The sequence below is a fragment of the Cebus imitator genome, unplaced genomic scaffold, assembly GCF_001604975.1.
Source record: "Cebus imitator isolate Cc_AM_T3 unplaced genomic scaffold, Cebus_imitator-1.0 Scaffold3, whole genome shotgun sequence".
Taxonomy (NCBI): Eukaryota; Metazoa; Chordata; class Mammalia; order Primates; family Cebidae; genus Cebus; species Cebus imitator.
In genome coordinates this window covers 7377778-7395304 of record NW_016107318.1, presented here as the reverse complement: position 1 = coordinate 7395304, position 17527 = coordinate 7377778, and the positions used below count along the sequence as shown (strand labels likewise).

The 17527-nt window shown below is 35.9% G+C and overlaps 1 protein-coding gene and 1 non-coding gene across 6 annotated transcripts in view; one reads left to right on the top strand and one right to left on the bottom strand.

The window, feature by feature from the left end:
* TYW3 (tRNA-yW synthesizing protein 3 homolog) overlaps positions 1-12586 on the top strand; it is a 28735-nt gene extending 16149 nt beyond the window's left edge. For 4 of the 5 annotated variants that reach the window (XM_017531679.2, XM_017531669.2, XM_017531661.2 and 1 more), the window contains one exon: positions 7521-7996. In XM_017531679.2, coding sequence (XP_017387168.1) covers positions 7521-7740 — 220 coding nt within the window. In that variant the 3' untranslated portion in view covers positions 7741-7996. Of the gene's footprint in view, positions 1-7520; positions 7997-12193 lie in introns of those variants that run through there. The other variant, XM_037739660.1, reaches the window with a different exon arrangement.
* Positions 12587-12863: 277 nt separating this feature from the next.
* On the bottom strand, positions 12864-12936 carry LOC119471930. Its single transcript, XR_005201026.1, has one exon. It is a non-coding gene; the product is annotated as a small nucleolar RNA SNORD36 (small nucleolar RNA).
* Positions 12937-17527: the final 4591 nt, after the last annotated feature.

Below are 17527 nucleotides of genomic sequence, written 5' to 3'. Positions count from 1 at the left end.
CTGGCAGCATTTTGCCCCTGTCCTAGAGATTTGTGGAACTTTGACCTTGAGAGAGATGATTTAGGGTATCTGGCAGAAGAAATTTCTAAGCAGCAAAGCATTCAAGGGGTGACTTGGGTACTGTTAAAGGCATTCAGTTTTATAAGGGAAACAGAACATAAAAGCTTAGAAAACTTGCAGCCTGACAATGTGATAGAAAAGAAAATCCCATTTTCTGAGGAGAAATTCAAGCCAGCTGCAGAAATTTGCATAAGTAACAAGAAGCCTAATGTTAATCACCAAGGCAATGGGAAAGATCTCTCCAGGGCATGTCAGAGGTCTTCACAGCATCCCCTCCCATCACAGGCCCAGAGGCCTGAGAGGAAAAAATGGTTTTATGGGCCAGGCCCAGGGTCCCCATGCTGTGTGCAGCCTAGGAATTTGGTGCCTTGCATCCTTGGTGCCTTTCATCCATGGCTGAAAGGGGCCAATGTAGAGCTTGGCCTGTGACTTCAGAGGGTGCAAGCCCCAAACCTTGGCAGCTTCCATGTGGTGTTGAGCCTGTGAATGCACAGAAGTCAAGAACTGGCATTTGGGACCTCCACCTAGATTTCAGATGTATGGAAACACCTGGATGCCCAGGCAGAAGTTTGCTGCAGGGGCAGGGCCCTGATGGAGAACCTCTGCTAGGACAGTACAGAAAGGAAATGTGGGTTCAGAGCCCCCACACAGAGTCCCTACTCGGGCATTGCCTAGTGGAGCTGTGAAAAGAGGGCTATAGACCCCGGAATGATAGTTCCACTGACAGCTTGTACCATGCACCTGGAAAAGCCACAGACACTCAACACCAGCCTGTGAAGGCAGCTGGGAGAGAAGCTGTACCCTGCAGAGCCACAGGGGCCGAGCTGCCCAAGACCATGGGAACCCACCTCTTGCATCATTGTGATCTGGATGTGAGGCATAAGTCAAAGGAGAGCATTTTGAAGCTTTAATATTTCACCACCCTGCTGGATTTCAGACTTGAATGGGGCCTGAAGCCCATTTGATGTGGCTAATTTCTTCTATTTGGAATGGCTGTATTTACCCAATGCCTGTACCCCCATTGTATTTAGGAAATAACTAATTTGCTTTTGATTTTACCGGCTGATAGTTGGAAAGAACTTGGCTTGTCTCAGATGAGACTTTGGACTATGGACTTTTGAGTTCATGCTGAAATGAGTTAAGACTTTGGGGGACTGTTGGGAAAGCATGATTGGTTTTGAGATGTGAGGACAGGAGATTTGGGAGGAGCCAGTTTAGGAATGATATGGTTTGGCTCTGTCCCTACCCAAATCTAATCTTGAATTCCCATGTGTTATGGGAGGGACCTAGTAGGAGGTAATTGAATCATGGGGACCAGGTATTTCCTATGCTGTTCTCATGATTGTGAATAAGTCTCATGAGATCTGATCGTTTTAAAAATGGGATTCTCCCTGCACAAGTTCTCTTTTCTTGTCTTCTCCCATGTGAGACATGCATTTCACCTTCCACCATGATTGTGAGACCTCCCTAGCCACATAGAACTGTAAGTCCATTAAATCTCTTTATTTTATAAAATACCCAGTCTTGAGTATATCTTTATCAACAGGGTGAAAGTGGACTAATACAAATGGCAATATGTAAGCCATAAACAGGGATCAGTGAATGGTTCAGTTTACCTAGAAGATTAGAGAGTAACAATTTCTGTTATATAACTTTGCTGCTTTTCTTCCTGCTTGTGATATTTCTTCTTAGTTTCATTGTAGGGTTCTCTTCTTCTACCTCTTCATTAAATACTGTTCTCCAAGTTTCTGTCCTTAGCCCATGGCTTCAACTAGTTCTGCTACTTTTCCACGTACTGGCAGGTCTTCCAAATCTTTCTAGAGTGTTGGGCCAACATATCCAATAACTGTTTGAACATATCTGATTAAAATATCTCACCAGCTTTTCCTTAACATGTTTCTTATGTTATTCTAACCCCCTAGCCATTTTCTTGGTTCTGATTCTTACCATCATTTAGCAGTATCATTATAGTTTATGCCTCAGTACAAAACAGAAATGTGTATCACATTGATTTACAGTTATTTAATTGTACATCTTTTTTTCTGCTGCAACATGGTCACATTGAAGATAGGACTCCCCCCGGCCCCCAACTTTATGCACATACACAAACACACTTGAGATATCTCATCCTACAACATAACATATATCTAGCTCATAATAGAAGCCCAAGAAACATTTATTCAGTTAATTATAAAAGATAAAGGAACTCAAGAGTTAACACATTATATTGAGTTCTCCAAAGGCAAAAACAGTTTCTTGCTCATCATATTCTGAGTGTCTGGAATGAGAATAGTGGTTAATAAATGTTCACAAATTTAGTTGACTAGACTTTTTCAAAAACAGTGCTACTTTGTTAAGGCATCAAAGCATTAGGATGATTATTCTGGAAAACCTGTGAGATGGCTTAGAGATGGGGTGAGTACAAGTAGGCTCTTTCTATAGTCTAGGGAAGAAGTAATAGGACCCTGAGTAACAAGATAAATGAGAATGAGACTGCAGAATATCAATCAGACATGGCAGCAGATTGGAAATAGGAGTAACACAGAGAAGGAAGACTTAGATGTCTTAGATTCCTCATAATTGCTAGTCTCACCATTTTTCTTTTTTTCTTTCTTTCTTTCCATCCTTCCTTCCCTCCTTCCTTCCTTTCTTTTCTTTTCTTTCTTTCTTCCTTCCTTCCTTCCTTCCTTCCTTTCCTTTCTTTCTCTTTCTTTCTCTCTCTCTTTCTCTTTCTTTCTTTCTCTTTCTTTCTTTTCTTTCTTTCTTTCTTTCTTTCTTTCTTTCTTTCTTTCTTTCTTTCTTTCTCTTTCTTTCTCTCTCTCTCTCTCTCNTCTTTCTTTCTTTCTTTCTTTCTTTCTTTCTTTCTTTCTTTCTTTCTTTCTTTTTCTTTCTTTCTTTCTTTCTTTCTTTCTTTCTTTCTTTCTCTTTCCTTCCTGCCTTCCTTTCTTTCTTTTCTTTTCTTTTCTTCTTTTTTGGCAGAGATGAGGTCTTGCTATATTGCTCAGGTTGGTCTCGAAATCCTGGCCTGGACAGAAGTGATTGTCATGCCTTAGCCTCCCAAAGTTTTGGGATTACAAGCATGAGCCACTGCACATGGTCAAGTCTTGTAATTTCTAAAAATGGGTCTAAAACAGCTAAATAAATAACACACATTTCCCTGTACTGTTGACCCTTGAACAACATGGGGCTAGGGTCACCACCCCGCTGTGCAGTTGAAAATCCATGTGGCATTTGTTGTTGTTTTTGAGACAGGGTCTCACTCTGTCACCCAGGCTGGAGTACAGTGACATCTTGACTCACGGCAACCTTTGCCTTCCAGGCTCAAGTGATCTTCCACCTCAGCTTCTCGAGTAGCTGGTACTACAAGTGTGTACCACCAAGCCAAGCTAATATTTTGTAATTTTTTGTAGAGATGGGGTTTCGCCATGTTGCCCAGGCTGGTCTCAAACTCCTGGACTCAAGCGATTGCCTGCCTTGGCCTCCCAAAGTGCTGGGATTATAGGCATAAGCCACCACACCTGGCTGACCTATGACTTGACTCCCAAGAAACTTAGGTACTGATACACTACTTTTGACTGGAAGCCTTATTTATAACATAAATAGTTGATTAGTGCATGTATTGTATATTATATATATCACATACTGTATTCTTACAGTAAAGTAAGCTAGAGACAAAAATGTTATTAAGAAAATCATAAGGAAGAGAAAATATATTTACTATTGATTAAGTGGAAGTGGATCATCACAAAAGCCATTATCTTTATCGTCTTCACCTTGAGTAGGCTGAGGAAGAGGAGTGGTTGGTCCTCCTGTTGCAGGGATACCAGAGGCAGACGAAGTAGAAAAGGTGGAAGGAGAAGCAGTAATATTCAGCATAGCTTTTCTTGAAAAAAATCTGCATGTAAGTGGACCTGCATAGTTCAAAACCATATTATTCAAGGGTCAGCAGTATACTTATGACCAAATAAGTAAATAATATAAAGTGAAAACATATATTTTATTTTCTAATAGTTTTTCATGGGACATCCCCCTTTGCCCCATTTTTTTTCCTCCCAATTCCTCTCTTATCACATCATCAGTTTCCATTCATCCTTGCAGTTCAGCCCAGGCATTGGATCTTATGACCAGGAGGATTTTATGATTGCAGTTGGAGCACTGTGTCCCCAGCATGCCTCCACTTTCTCTTTTTCATGGCATGGTAAACGTGGATTTACATCTGCAGCTCTGGTTAAACCACGAGCTGCTTGAGAGCACAGACCACAGACCACTTCTCTGTGCTTCTAGTACCTGGCACTGGGCCTGTCACGTATATGTTGTTTTTTTAATGGAAATGCTAGAGCTTAATCAGTTAAAATCTAAATACGTAACATATTAAAATAGACTTCTTTGATATTTGTCAATGAGGGAAGCCTAAAAGGGAATAAAATTGTTCCTCAATTCTGTGTTTTGTTTAAGAAGTCAAAGAAATACCAGCTTTTTGTTGCAAGTGGTTTTCTAACAAACATTGAAAAACAAGAATTCATTTTCTCAGGCTTGGCCTGAAAACTTACGAAGAGAACTAAGTACAAGTTATCTGAAGATTATTTGCTTTTCTTTCAAGGAGGGAGAAAACACAGTTGCCTGAACATACTTTTTTTTTTTTAAATACTCAGAGCTCATTGCTTGTGAGAGTTGAGAAAATTGTACTTTTGAGAATCAGGCTTAAGTGTTACTGTATAAGGAGAGAACTTAACTTTTGACTTATTGAGTACTATTTCTCAAAGGATTTTTAAAGTTCTCTTAGAAAAGGGAAAGGAAAACTGGTATTTGAAGTTTTTATTCAGGAAAGGATCTTTGTTCCATTTTACCAGTTGTTTTGGTACTCTAAGGATGTAGCTTTGAGTTCTCAGGTTCTTTAATGGTTGATTAAAGCAAGGCATACATTCCTCTTTAATTACTTTTTTTTTTAATGTGATCGATGAGACATTTTTCACAAGGTGTTAATTCTCTGTGATCATAAAGGAGGAATTTAATCTTATCTTTCATTTTCTAGGAAGAAAGTATAATCCAGAAAAAAACACTCAGTTACCTAACCCTAAAGTGCTGGGTAGATAAAGAGTGCTAGGTAGATAAACAAGATGAGGTTGTATAACATTGATATCATCTTATGATCAGGATGAGCCACACCATCTTGTGGCATGCTCAGATTTATGTTTTAGATAACATTAATCTAGGTCATTCTGAACAGGCGGTGTGGAATATGAGAAGAATACCAATCATGACATCACCTAAGATGGTGACAAGACCTGGAAAGAAAGATCAAACCAAGCATAGAAGTTTTCATCAATGTAAGGAATCAGAGTATTGGTAGATTACGTGAAGAGCAAATGAAGAAATTTGGGAAAATGTTGATGAGCCAGTTGAATTCTGACCTCATCTCTCAGCTCTGTGGTAGCAGGATATGGGAAGGATAAACAGTCTCCACTTGGGAGGAACAATGGAAAATGGGGAGCCAGGTTTCAGTAAAGGGTGCATTAAGTGAAAGGATGTTACCATGGAACAAGGTCCGAAAAGTTTGTATGTCATGTTTCTCAATCTTTTTAAATTTAACTCTATATTCCTTTTTGACATTAATTTATTCATTGATAAAATATTTATTGAGCATCTATTATTTGCCAGGCACAGCACTAGCTATCAAAGTGTACAGGGATGAGTGCCTAAGTTCTTGAAAATGGACAAGATATGTACTAATCATGTTGTATATATATTAGAGTTATATGAAGTATTTAGGAATAGGTGGCTATTTGGAGTTTTCAAGTTTTATAGGCTTTGCAAGTAGAACTTAGCCTGTTCATTGACTCAAACAAAGATGAAAATTGGTCCAAATAGAGATCTATTCTGTAGATCTCAAAAATTTCCTTCTATAGTCTCCCATTATAATAGGATATAAAAGTAAGATGAGATCTCTGCAGTGGCAAGAGGGTTTCCTAACTTTCAGATCATTCTAATTTGGGACCTAGGATAATACATTTATAGTTACCTTTTTTATTCAGTGGTTATTTATTCATTCATTCATTATATTACTGAGTATGTCAGCACTCTACTATATGCTAAGAATATAACAGAAGACAGATAGATAGGATTCTTGGTCTCATGAAGTCTGTATTCTATAAAAGTAGTCATTTTTGAGAACTAACTCTCTGCTAGGTACTCACATATATCTGTAATCCTCTGACAACCCCGCTAGGTACGGGATAATAATATCCAGCTTTATAAATGTGAAAAATCAAGACTGTGAGAAATTGGAATTAGCTGACTTCAGCCTTCCCAAAGGAATGTTGTTGTCAAATACATGCAACACACCATGCTGCCTGCTGCCTTCCAACATATACTGAAGGCTACTATGTTAAGCAGAGTTTTGTGTTCGGTGTTAACATAAGGGTAGATAGAAAAGAAACGAGGCCTGGTTCTCAGAGAGCTTACAGTTTATTGTATCACAAAATCAATACTAAAACTTTAATAGAAAAATGAATAAAGGAAAAGAACAATTTACACTAAAAAACTCAAATAGCTAATAAATGAGAAACATTGTGTTTTACTTACAAAGAAATGAAAGTTAAAATAATGAGATACCATTTTCACCCATCCAGACAGAATGTGTTTTTTGATGGTGATATTTAGTGTGTAGGTGTAGTGATCTCTCTCAAGTGCTGCTATTAGAAGCATATTTCTTTGAACACCTATTGTGGAAAACAAACAGTATTTATCAAGAGCCTTGTAATGTTTATGCCTTTTATCTATGTGATCATATTTCTAGGTGCCTGTAGTAAAGAAATGGCTAAAAACTCACATCACATCATTTTCAAAAAGGCTTACCAGATTTTTGTTTGTATCAGGGAAAATTTGAATATAAAGTGCAGTCTAGATGACATAATGTTATACTGCCATTCTCAATAAATATTAAATTTGAAAAAAACAATGTAAAACTTTATATGTAATATTCTCACTGTGAAAACTAGGTATATGAATTAATAAATACATTAATTCAGAATTCATTAATAAGCCTAAAAGAAAAATATTGAGAGCAGTTATTTCTAGTTATGTAGAGGTGATCTGTATTTGTAACCTCATACATTTTACAAATTGCCTAAAATGAGTGATTATGATTATGCTTTTTGTAATAAGGAAATACTAATCGCCATTCTTTTTTACCCTCTTCTTTGACCCCTACATTTGGGATAGAAATTGAGATAGGACAGAGATTGTCAAGAGGTGATTCCCAACCCAATTTTCAGGGCTGTTCCTAAAAAACTGAAAGCACATTTATTTCCCTAGAAAAACATATTATTTATTTGATTTATTTTATATTTATAAAGCTAATATGGGACATAGTCAAATTTATATCTTATAAGCTCTTGGTATATTTCAGTCATTTCATTTCAGTACACACAGATATAACCATAGTACTTATTTCTTTACAGGTTTTACAACTGCCTACAACATGTGTTGGAAAGGGAAACTATGACTAACTTACATCCCAAGATCAAGGAGAAAAATAACTCATCATATACTCATAAGAAACAAAGAAATCAAGAAAAAGCACATGGCCAGTGTATTACTAAAGAAAATGATAAAGAACTTGAAAATGATGATGATGATGATCTAGGAATCAATATTACCATCTTCCCTGAAGACTACTGAGTTTTAGTTCTGGCATGTCTTGGTTGTAATGTTTCTAGTAGGTTTTATAAAGCTGCTCTTTATAAGAGTATTTTAGTTGGTTGAGTGTATCAGCTATTCAGAAAAATAAGATGTAATTTCTCTACATTTTAGAGAAACCTATCTTATAAAAATAGATAGCTTTTTAAAATAGCTTCATGTGTTTGCTCATTGAATATTGCCTTTTTTAGTCACGTAGAGATTCATTCCAAAAATAAAATTGTGATTTTTTAATGCCTCTCTCTTTTTATTTCTTTCAATTTCTACTTCTGCAAAACAGGAAAACGAAGTATACCTTTTCAAGAAACCCTTAACGTCAGAGATGTTTAGATAAAAATCAAAATAACGTTTTATTTACTATTAACTTTGAAACCTCCAGCCTTTAAAGGAGGGGTCAAAGTTTGATTCTGTTGCCACGGAGTCCAATGAGAAGTTTTTTCCTCCCTTCGGACCTTGTGGATAAAACAACTGATACCTTTTTGTTCAGGACAAAATATCTGAACCCTCTCTCCCCAGTATTTTTCATGAACTAGAGCCTGCCACTGACACAGTCTCTGTGAAACACATGGGCATAGTTTTTCACTAAGCCTGATCAGAAATGACTACTAAGACCAAGCATCCTAATAGAACAAATGTGCAATGGAAAATTGTAAGGATCAAAAGCCTTTGGTTTGAATTCTAGCTTGTACATGGAAGTTCGAGGTCCTTGAGCAAATCATTTAATTTCCTAGGGCTTCTATTTCCTCTTCTACATAATAGCAATTCTATTACCTACCTTATAGGGATGTTGCCCCTATCAAGTTTTAAAATATGAAAGCATTTATTAATAGATCATTATGCATATGCTACTATTTTATGTGTTTTCAGAATGTACCAAGTCATAAAAATATATATTTAAAGGGAAATTACTAAGTAGTCATACAACTAATAATTATAAAAATACCAGAGTGTCAAATAAAAATTATATAAGGTAGTGAACATTATTTTGGACATTTCCTAATAATGTTATAGTTATCTAAGTTAACTCTATATAAATTAGATTTGCCCCCCAATGGCTTGCCTTCTAACAGGTATGAGTTGGTATTCTCATTTTCAAAATTGGTAGAATTCATGGACATCTATTGTCCTCTAAATAAAATGAGAGATGGTGTCTAGATAGCTCTGAAGTTATTATAAGGTTTTTTTTTTCTTATCATTGTTCTGAACTGCTGGCTTTGGGGCCTATAAAATAAGATGCTGATGTTTACTGACCTAATTTCTTGTGTTTCTACAACATTTAGGACGTCTTCAAACACAGTCTTTGTTTCATTGTTTGAGAAACAACTTCCCCTGAGTCCTCAATCTCCTTGCTATTTTGCAGCATGTGGTGCTGTCAAGGGCTTCCTGAATGCTGTCTTCTCAATCACTTCCCTGTTTATGGCAAATCCTTGGTTCTTTTTCCCTCCAATACTTAACAGATTTCAACATTTATTGCATCTTGAAACAAATACAAAAAGGACCCAGGACTCTCCAGGGAGAGACACTAGGTATTCTATATATATACATACATATATCTATATATAAAAGGTCAGAAGTTTTTCTAATTGTAAACCAAAGGGTAATAATTTTGCAGGCATTACCAGATATCTGTCTTTGGCCTTCATCTTGCATTTCTTAATTCACCCCAGCCATCGCATTAATTCCAGTAGACTTAACCCATCAGACAGTGATTCCCAGCTTTTTTTCCCTGACCTGCCTCCTCAGCTTTGGCTAACTGCTTGATCTCTCCAGTAGAGCTGTTATTTTTTAAAATTTTTCTCTCTTGTTAGACTTCTCCCTTCCTGATTCTTTGGCTGTAGAGTGCAGCCCTTGGTTGGGACTTTTTTTTTTGTCTGAGCCCACTGACACTTTCTGGTTGCTGGCTTTTTCAGTGCCTATGCAAGGAGGAAAAACAAGACAGAACAAAACAGGAAACTTGCCACTTTGTTCTTCAGATCCCCCAAATCCCCATCTCGTCCACTTTCTTCTCTCTACCTGCCAGTGTTTGTTTTATATGTAATGTTTAAATAGAAGGAATAGAGAAAGTGTGCCTATTCCATCTTCCCAGAATCAGAAGTCTAATTTTAAGTAAGTATTGATAATATCTAATATCAAATTGTTGGGATACATTGTTGAGGACAGCTTTGCAAACCATTCAGATAGCCATGGATTCCTCATACCAATGCTGTGCCCATCTTCCAGCCTGTGTGCTTTGCTGCTCTTGCTTCAGGCTCCTGGATCCTCTCCACCCTAAAGGAGAGGAGGTAATGCCTGGAAGCCTGTTTCCTGCACCCCCTGCCAACCACCACACATACTCACACTCCTTATCTCATAGCCAGTAATGACAAGTGCAGAGCTTCAAACTATGTTGCCCAGAAATGGGATAAACTTGTATGTGCAATTGCCATCTAAGCTCTCAGCAGTACCTGGCTTATCCTGGGACTTCACCTGAAATTCTATGGTTATCCTTACTTTTTTACCAGTTTCTCCCATAAGAACCTACCTAATAAATCAAGTTGTTTGAATAATGTCTTACTCTGAAGTAACCTGACCTAAGACAGGTATTTAGATTATTTTGGATACATTTTGAAAAGGGATGACATAAATATTTTAAGTAAAAAGACCTTTATATAATAGTTGAAATTTTAATGCTGGAAATTAGCATTATAGTTGATATGCCAGAAATTGTATGTGGTTGTGATTTAAACTTAGGCTATAAATTAAATTAATAATATAAATACATAGTTTTAAAATTTCTTTTAGGGATATGTAACAACTTTTAAGTTTCACTTCTATAATATATATTGTTATAGGAACAAAGATGTGGGAATAATTGATTACAGGTGAGGAAGTACTAGAAGTCCAATTCAGGGAGATACCATTTCATTTAGGTCTAAAAGGACAAGGTATAAGTTCACATGATGGGAAAAAATCAGAAAACCTCTTGCAGACAGAGGATAATGGATCTGAGGCATCAAAAAACATGGTATAGTCAGTGATGGGGAATAGTCCAGAAAAGCTGAAACAGCATGTGATGTGAGTCAAAGTGGTTGATGCCCAACTGTGAAGAGCCACTGTAATCTAGCATGGAGGCAGACAGCGTTTCCTTATGGCTGCATATCAGAATTACCTAGTTAAGGACAAAGTATGGAGATGCTGCCTTACTAGGCCCTGCTGCAGATCTTCCAAACCAGAATTGCTATCCTGGAGCCTAGAAATCTTTATTTTTCAAACTCATCCAAGTGGTTCTGATAAAATCAGCTCAGCACTTTTAGAACCCACTGATAACAGACTTTCTCCTGTAGACAGCATCTGAGGAGGAATTGAAGATATTCTAATGAAAAAAACAGGATCACATGATTAGATGTTGCAGTGTACCTATGCCATAGATTTCGTGTGTAAATTTTATAGGAGGATTTGTAAGCATTTGTAAAAGCTTAGGTAAGTTATAGTCCTTCCCGTTGAGTCTCAGTCAGTTTCAGAAAAGCATGGGAACTTGTTCAGTTATGTAAATTGAACTCTGTACCACTTGGGAGGGAACATTCCCCTAGATGACAATATCAATGGCACTTGTTGAAGTTGTGCAGTGCACATTCTTATCTATCAACATATACAGCAGTCCTTCTGGGAAGGGAATTTTGGCAGGAAAGGAAACTCACAGTGTCAGAATGCCTGGAGCATTTCTTCTAGTGTAGTGGAAAGAATATGGAAATATCTGCCCAAGAGGGCAGTAAATGAAAAGAGAAGAGAAACAAATTTAAAAATTAAGTTATAAATAAGAATAGTAGGAAAGAGAGAGTGCACGTGGAATGAGCCTATCCTGTGGTGGAATGACAACATTCTGCAGTTTTAAAGTATCTGTAAGAGGCTCATTGACTTTGCTTCACTAGTTTAAATTGATGTCCAAGAGAACTATGTATTTTAAAGATTCCATAAACTGAATATATGAATGAGAATTAAGAAGAGAGGGGCTGCCTCCTAATCTGTTTACATAAGGTAATAGAACTACTCTGGACATCTTAGGTTAGTAGAGAGGAAGGAGACACCAGGTGCTGTCCATAAACCTAAGAAGACATTGAATCCCATTCACTCCTTAACATTCCTTAATATACAATCATGAACTACGTAATAACATTTCAATCAATGATAGACCATACACCGTATACCATATGGTGGTCCCATAAGATTATTATGGACCTGAAAAATTCCTATTGCCAGTGATGTGGCCATTGTAAAGCTGTAGAACAACACATTACTCACGTTTGTGGCGACAGTCACATAAAAGTATGGTACATACAATTATGTACAGTGCATAATACTTGATAATACGTTACTGGCTTATATATTTACTATGCTATGCTTTTTATCATTATTTTAGGTTATACTCCTTCTACTTAAAAAGCTAACTGTAAATCAGCTTCCGGCAGGTCCTTCAGGAAGTACCCCAGAAGAAGGCATTGTTAGCATAGAAGATGACAGCTTCATTTGTGCTATTGCCCCTGAAGACCTTCCAGTGGGACAAGATATGGAGGAGGAAGACAGATTCTGACCCTGTGTAGGCTTTGGCTAATGTGCGTGTTTGTATCTTAGTTTTTAACAAATAAGTTTAAAAAGTAAAAAAATAAAAAATAATAGAAAAAAACTTATAGAATAAGGATATAAAGAAATACTTTGTACAGCTGTACAATGTATTTGTTTTAGGCTAAGCATTACTACAAAAGAGTCCAAGAGTTTTAAGAAATTAAAGTTTATAAACTAAATGTTCATTGTAAGCTAAGGTTAATTTATTATTGAAGAAAGAAAAAAATTTAATTAAATTGAGTGTAGCCTAACTGCAGTGTTTATAAACTATATACAGTAATAGAAGGTTTACCCACAATATCCTAGGCCTTTGCATTCACTCACCACTCAATCAGTAACTCACCCAGAGCAACTTCTGGTACTGCAAGCTTCATTCACGGTATGTGCTCTATACAGGTGTCCTATTTTTTCACCTGTTATAATGGGTAAAAAGGTACAACTATATTTTAGTTGTATCTTTTCTATGTTTAGATATGTTTTTTTCTTTTTTTTTTTTTAATTTTTCAACTGCTCAGGGTTAAAAAGCTCATGGATTTCCACTTCAAGGTTAAATTCAGTGAGATATTCACATCATTGCAATAGATATGTTTAAATACATAAATACTTACCATTGTGTTACAAATGCCTACAGTAATCAGCACATTAACATACTGCACAGGTTTGTAGCCGAGAAGCAATAGGCTCTACCATGTAGCCCAGTTGTGTGTAATAGGCTATATCATCTAGGTATGCTATTCACAATGACTAAATCACCTTACAGCCCATTTCTCAGAACTTGTTTCTATTGTTAAACAACACACAACTGTTTCATTTATGTATTTTATTTATGCCTGATCATCGATATCAATAACTGAAACATAGCAGTTTAGTAATAATTTAATACACATAATAACCTTCCTATTGAGAATGGCTTTATATTTGTTTTCATTGTAGTACATTCATCCAAAATAAAAGGATTTTTTTTCCCTCCTCCAGGATGAAGGCAAGCATTTATTCCTAAGGTCTGGAGTCTCCACATCACCTACAAGTTAACTGCTTTTGTGTTCTAACAGAGAGAGGAAAAATAAAGTTGTCAACCTTATTGAAAACAAGGAGGGAAACTAAGAAATATGCTTTTGCTTTTGAGGTTCTAGGCCAGAAGTCATAAACTATATAACTTGACCAAGCTGTGGCCAATCAGATATGTTTTGTTTGGCCCACACAGAGGATATTCTTCCTAATTGAATCAACGTTTTAAAATATGATGATTTCATATTTAAAAATAAAAAGTGCATCTCTAGTTTCTTTTGTGTGTGTGTTTTTAATTGGAAGACCTGGCTAAAGCTGTCTCACATTCCCACAGGACAACACTTAGCCAGTCAAGTACTAGCTGCTCTTTTCAGACTTGTTTTCTTATTCACCACAGACCCCGTCCCAGCTACAGGCTCGCTGATACAACTGCTTCAATCATTTACACATCATTGGTCCCTGTGGCAAACTTTTTGGCAAACTTTGGTTAGATCTTTGAGGGAGAATTAAACTCTATTATTATGTTAGTATATTATATAATAAATAAGAGATTAGAGCAGGACCAGCTATATGATTTGCAAAGGACAGTTCAAAGTGAAAATGTGGGACCCCATAAAAAAAGGTCAAAGAATTACGAGATGGCATCAGCAAAGCACTAAATCAAGTACAGGTACATTTAAGCATGGGGCCCTGTGCAAACTGCACAGGTCACACATACATGAGGCTTGGTGTTTTAGAAGGAATGGGTTTTTTCCTACTCAACCGAGTGTTTAACCCTCCTCCCCACATTGAGAAAAAGGCAGAGTGCTGCAGGCTCTGTGATGTGCCAAGACTTGACACCTGCTCACATGTGGCACCCTTGGGTTCCAGGACTATGAGTGGCTGTTTGGAAGCCTGCAACGTTGGAACTTTTGGAAGCTAAGGCAAAGGTCTCAGTGGCTGACCTTAGATGGAGTAAAACAAAGTCGTTTTGAGAGCCACTTGATTTCAAATGTGAGCAAAGGCCATGATGAGAACCACATTTTGAAAACAAGGGATTCCTTCATTTTGAGAGGAGTTATCTAATTTCCTGGGTTAAGGGCTGAAGAACGCTGAAAAATGATCACCATCATTTTTCTTATAGATGGGTCCTTGGGCAGGATTTAATTTGATTAAAGTTGGGGGGAGTAAATACTATGCTCCCATATAAGGTGTCTAATAATGACTATTTTTTGGTTAGAATTTTTGGCCTTTTAAAATGGGCTTTGACCTTCAAGCCTCTTCTTTCCATTCTCTACTATGCTACTGTCAACATTCAGGCTTCACTAATGCAAAAGGATTTTAATACTCACAAATGCTAAAGTTTTTAAACCTAACAGTCCTTTAACACCCTGGGTTTTTATGCATTCTATCCTTGCTGAGCATGTCTCTCTCAGCCCTTTTTGGTTTTGCCTTTAATGTGGTTGAATGTCAACTATAATTCATCATACATTTTATTTAAATATTCATTTATTTTAATAACATTTTTGGAGCAGTTTTAGGTTTACATAAAAATTGAAAGAAAAAGCTCAGATAGATCCCATATACCTCCTTCATCGGCCCACACACAATTTCCTGTTATCTTATATATCCTACATCTTACAATAGTGTGGGGCTTTTTTTTTTTTTTTTTTTTTTTCAATTGATAAGGCAATATTGACATTTCTTGATTAAAGTCCATAGTTTACGCCTCTCTTCACCTCTCCTCAATTCTGTTCTCTCCTTCTGGAACTATTAGACTATTAGTCATGTATTATACCTACTTATGGGTGTATTCTCCATATTGTCAAGTTTTTTCATCCCTCTTCACCAAACTTCTCTTCATCTTTATGTGCGTCATTCTGTGTCATTGTTTAGTTAACTCACATCCTCTTCAGCTGTGTCTAATCTACTGCCTAGCCAGTCCATTGAGTTTTACATTTCAAAGATTATATTTTATTACTTCTAGTTCTTTGTGGTTCCTTTTGAAATAAAGGCAGATTATTTAAAGGTTCTAAGAATTATTTCTTTTTCTATATACTTTTTCCCAGATATTTCAATAAATTTTATTTACACAACCTTTCATACACTTGCATATTATACAAATGATCTACCTTCTTTAGCTATTCCAAGGATAATTGAAAAGAATGTCCTCACCACTACCAAATCTAAGCCATGCAAGAGGAAACAACTATTTCTCAATAATCAGATTGTTTACATGCCATTTTTATTATTTATTCATTTACTTGACAAATATTTAGTGAGCACCTACTATGTATCAGTCACCTGGAACAGGAAAAAGCTTTTGCCCTCATAGGGCTTTCCTTCTAGTAACATTATTAAAAACTTTGTATTGGCACTTGCCTCGGATCTTTAGTGCTCTTTAAATTGTACTCATCAATCGAGGCTCAGCTCAAATGTTGCCTCTTTTGAGAAGCTTTCCTAAATGCTCATTTCATAATTAACTTCTTCCATTCCTGCTTTTCCACAGCACTGTCTCATTACTATAAATACATAGCATTTTGTTTATACTTCTATAACCACACAAACCAAGGAGTCTCTTGATGGTGGTGATATATATATATATCCATCACCACCATCCTATTAAACTTTGACTAACTGAGGAAGAAAGCTATTTTTCCATCATTTTTATATCCCCAGTGTCTTGGACATTGTCGTTTTTTAACAAGTACTTTCTATTTTGATTTGTAAATACATTTTATATGCGAGAGTTCAGGAATATTATCTAGTTTTTTATTTTATAAGCAAATGACAAAATCCCTAACCAAATTCTATTACTATTCACTTCTTAGAAGATTCTTGAAATTGATTGATAAAGTTAAATGACCTAAGGTAAAAAAAAGATGCTCAGAATTCATTAAATATGTACAAAATATTTTTCTTTATATCTGACAAAATATACAAATTTCCAGATGTTAGTATGCCAAGATATACCTTGTGACTAAGTGTACTAGATCTTGTCTTTCTGTTTTTACACCAAGCCTTTTGAAAGCCTTTTTATTTTTAAATAATTTTTTTATTTTGAAATAATTTCAGATCTACAGAAAAGTTATAATAGCCCAAAGAATTCCTGAATATACTTTGCCCAGAGTGACCATTCTCTCTCTTTCTCTCTCAGATATAGACATATAGTATATATGAATAATCTCACATAAATATATAAACTTTTTAGAGTAAGTTAAAGATATTTTACTCTTTACTCTTAAATATTTCAATGTATATTTCCTTAGAACAAAGGCAGTCTCATATAATATCAGTACAATTATAAAATCAGAAAATTTAAGTTATGCAACATAATTATATAATCTACAAACCTTATCCAAAGGTCATCAATTGTCTCAATGATATTCTTTGTAGGACAAACTGAATGGCATTTTGTTTCACGTTTCTTTAATCTTGTTTAGTAGTACATAATTGGTTATAAGCCTTTGTCTTTGATAACATTGATAGGTTTGAAGAATACAGGAAAATTTAATAACCATCAATTTATAGTTTTTTCATATTTATTTTTAACTAGATTCAGATGATGCCTTTGGGGCAAGAATATTATATAAATGATGTGTTCTTGTCAAAGCACGACTTCAGTAGGTACAGGATTTCAGTTTGTCCCATTACTGGTTATCTTAACTTTGACCTTTTGGCTGAAGTGGTGTCTGCTAGATTTCACCACCATAATAGTAATTTTCCCTTTTATAATTAATAAAAAAGTTGTAGGATGCTCTACTATGAGAATATGTAAATCACCAATTTTTATCAATTTTTTACCCACTAGTTTCAGCATCTGTTGATTATTCTTATCCAAATAAGTTATTATTATGATTGCAAAATAATTATTTGTTACCTCCATTATTCCTTCTACATTTATTAGTTGGCATTCAACTTTAAAAGACAGTTTCACTTTCACACACTGTTCCCACATCAACTAACATATGAACTCATGGAATTTTATTTTATTCAAAAGGTTACATTGCTATCATTATTTATTTTCATGTTCATATTATTCCAGATTTGACCAGTGAGAGTCCTTTCAAGTTGACCCTGTCTACTTTTAACATGCCTTTTTCAGTTTTTGAGCATTTGGGCTCATCTTGTACATTTATTGCCCCAGCCATAGAATCAGCCAAAGAACCCAAATTTGTTTCAG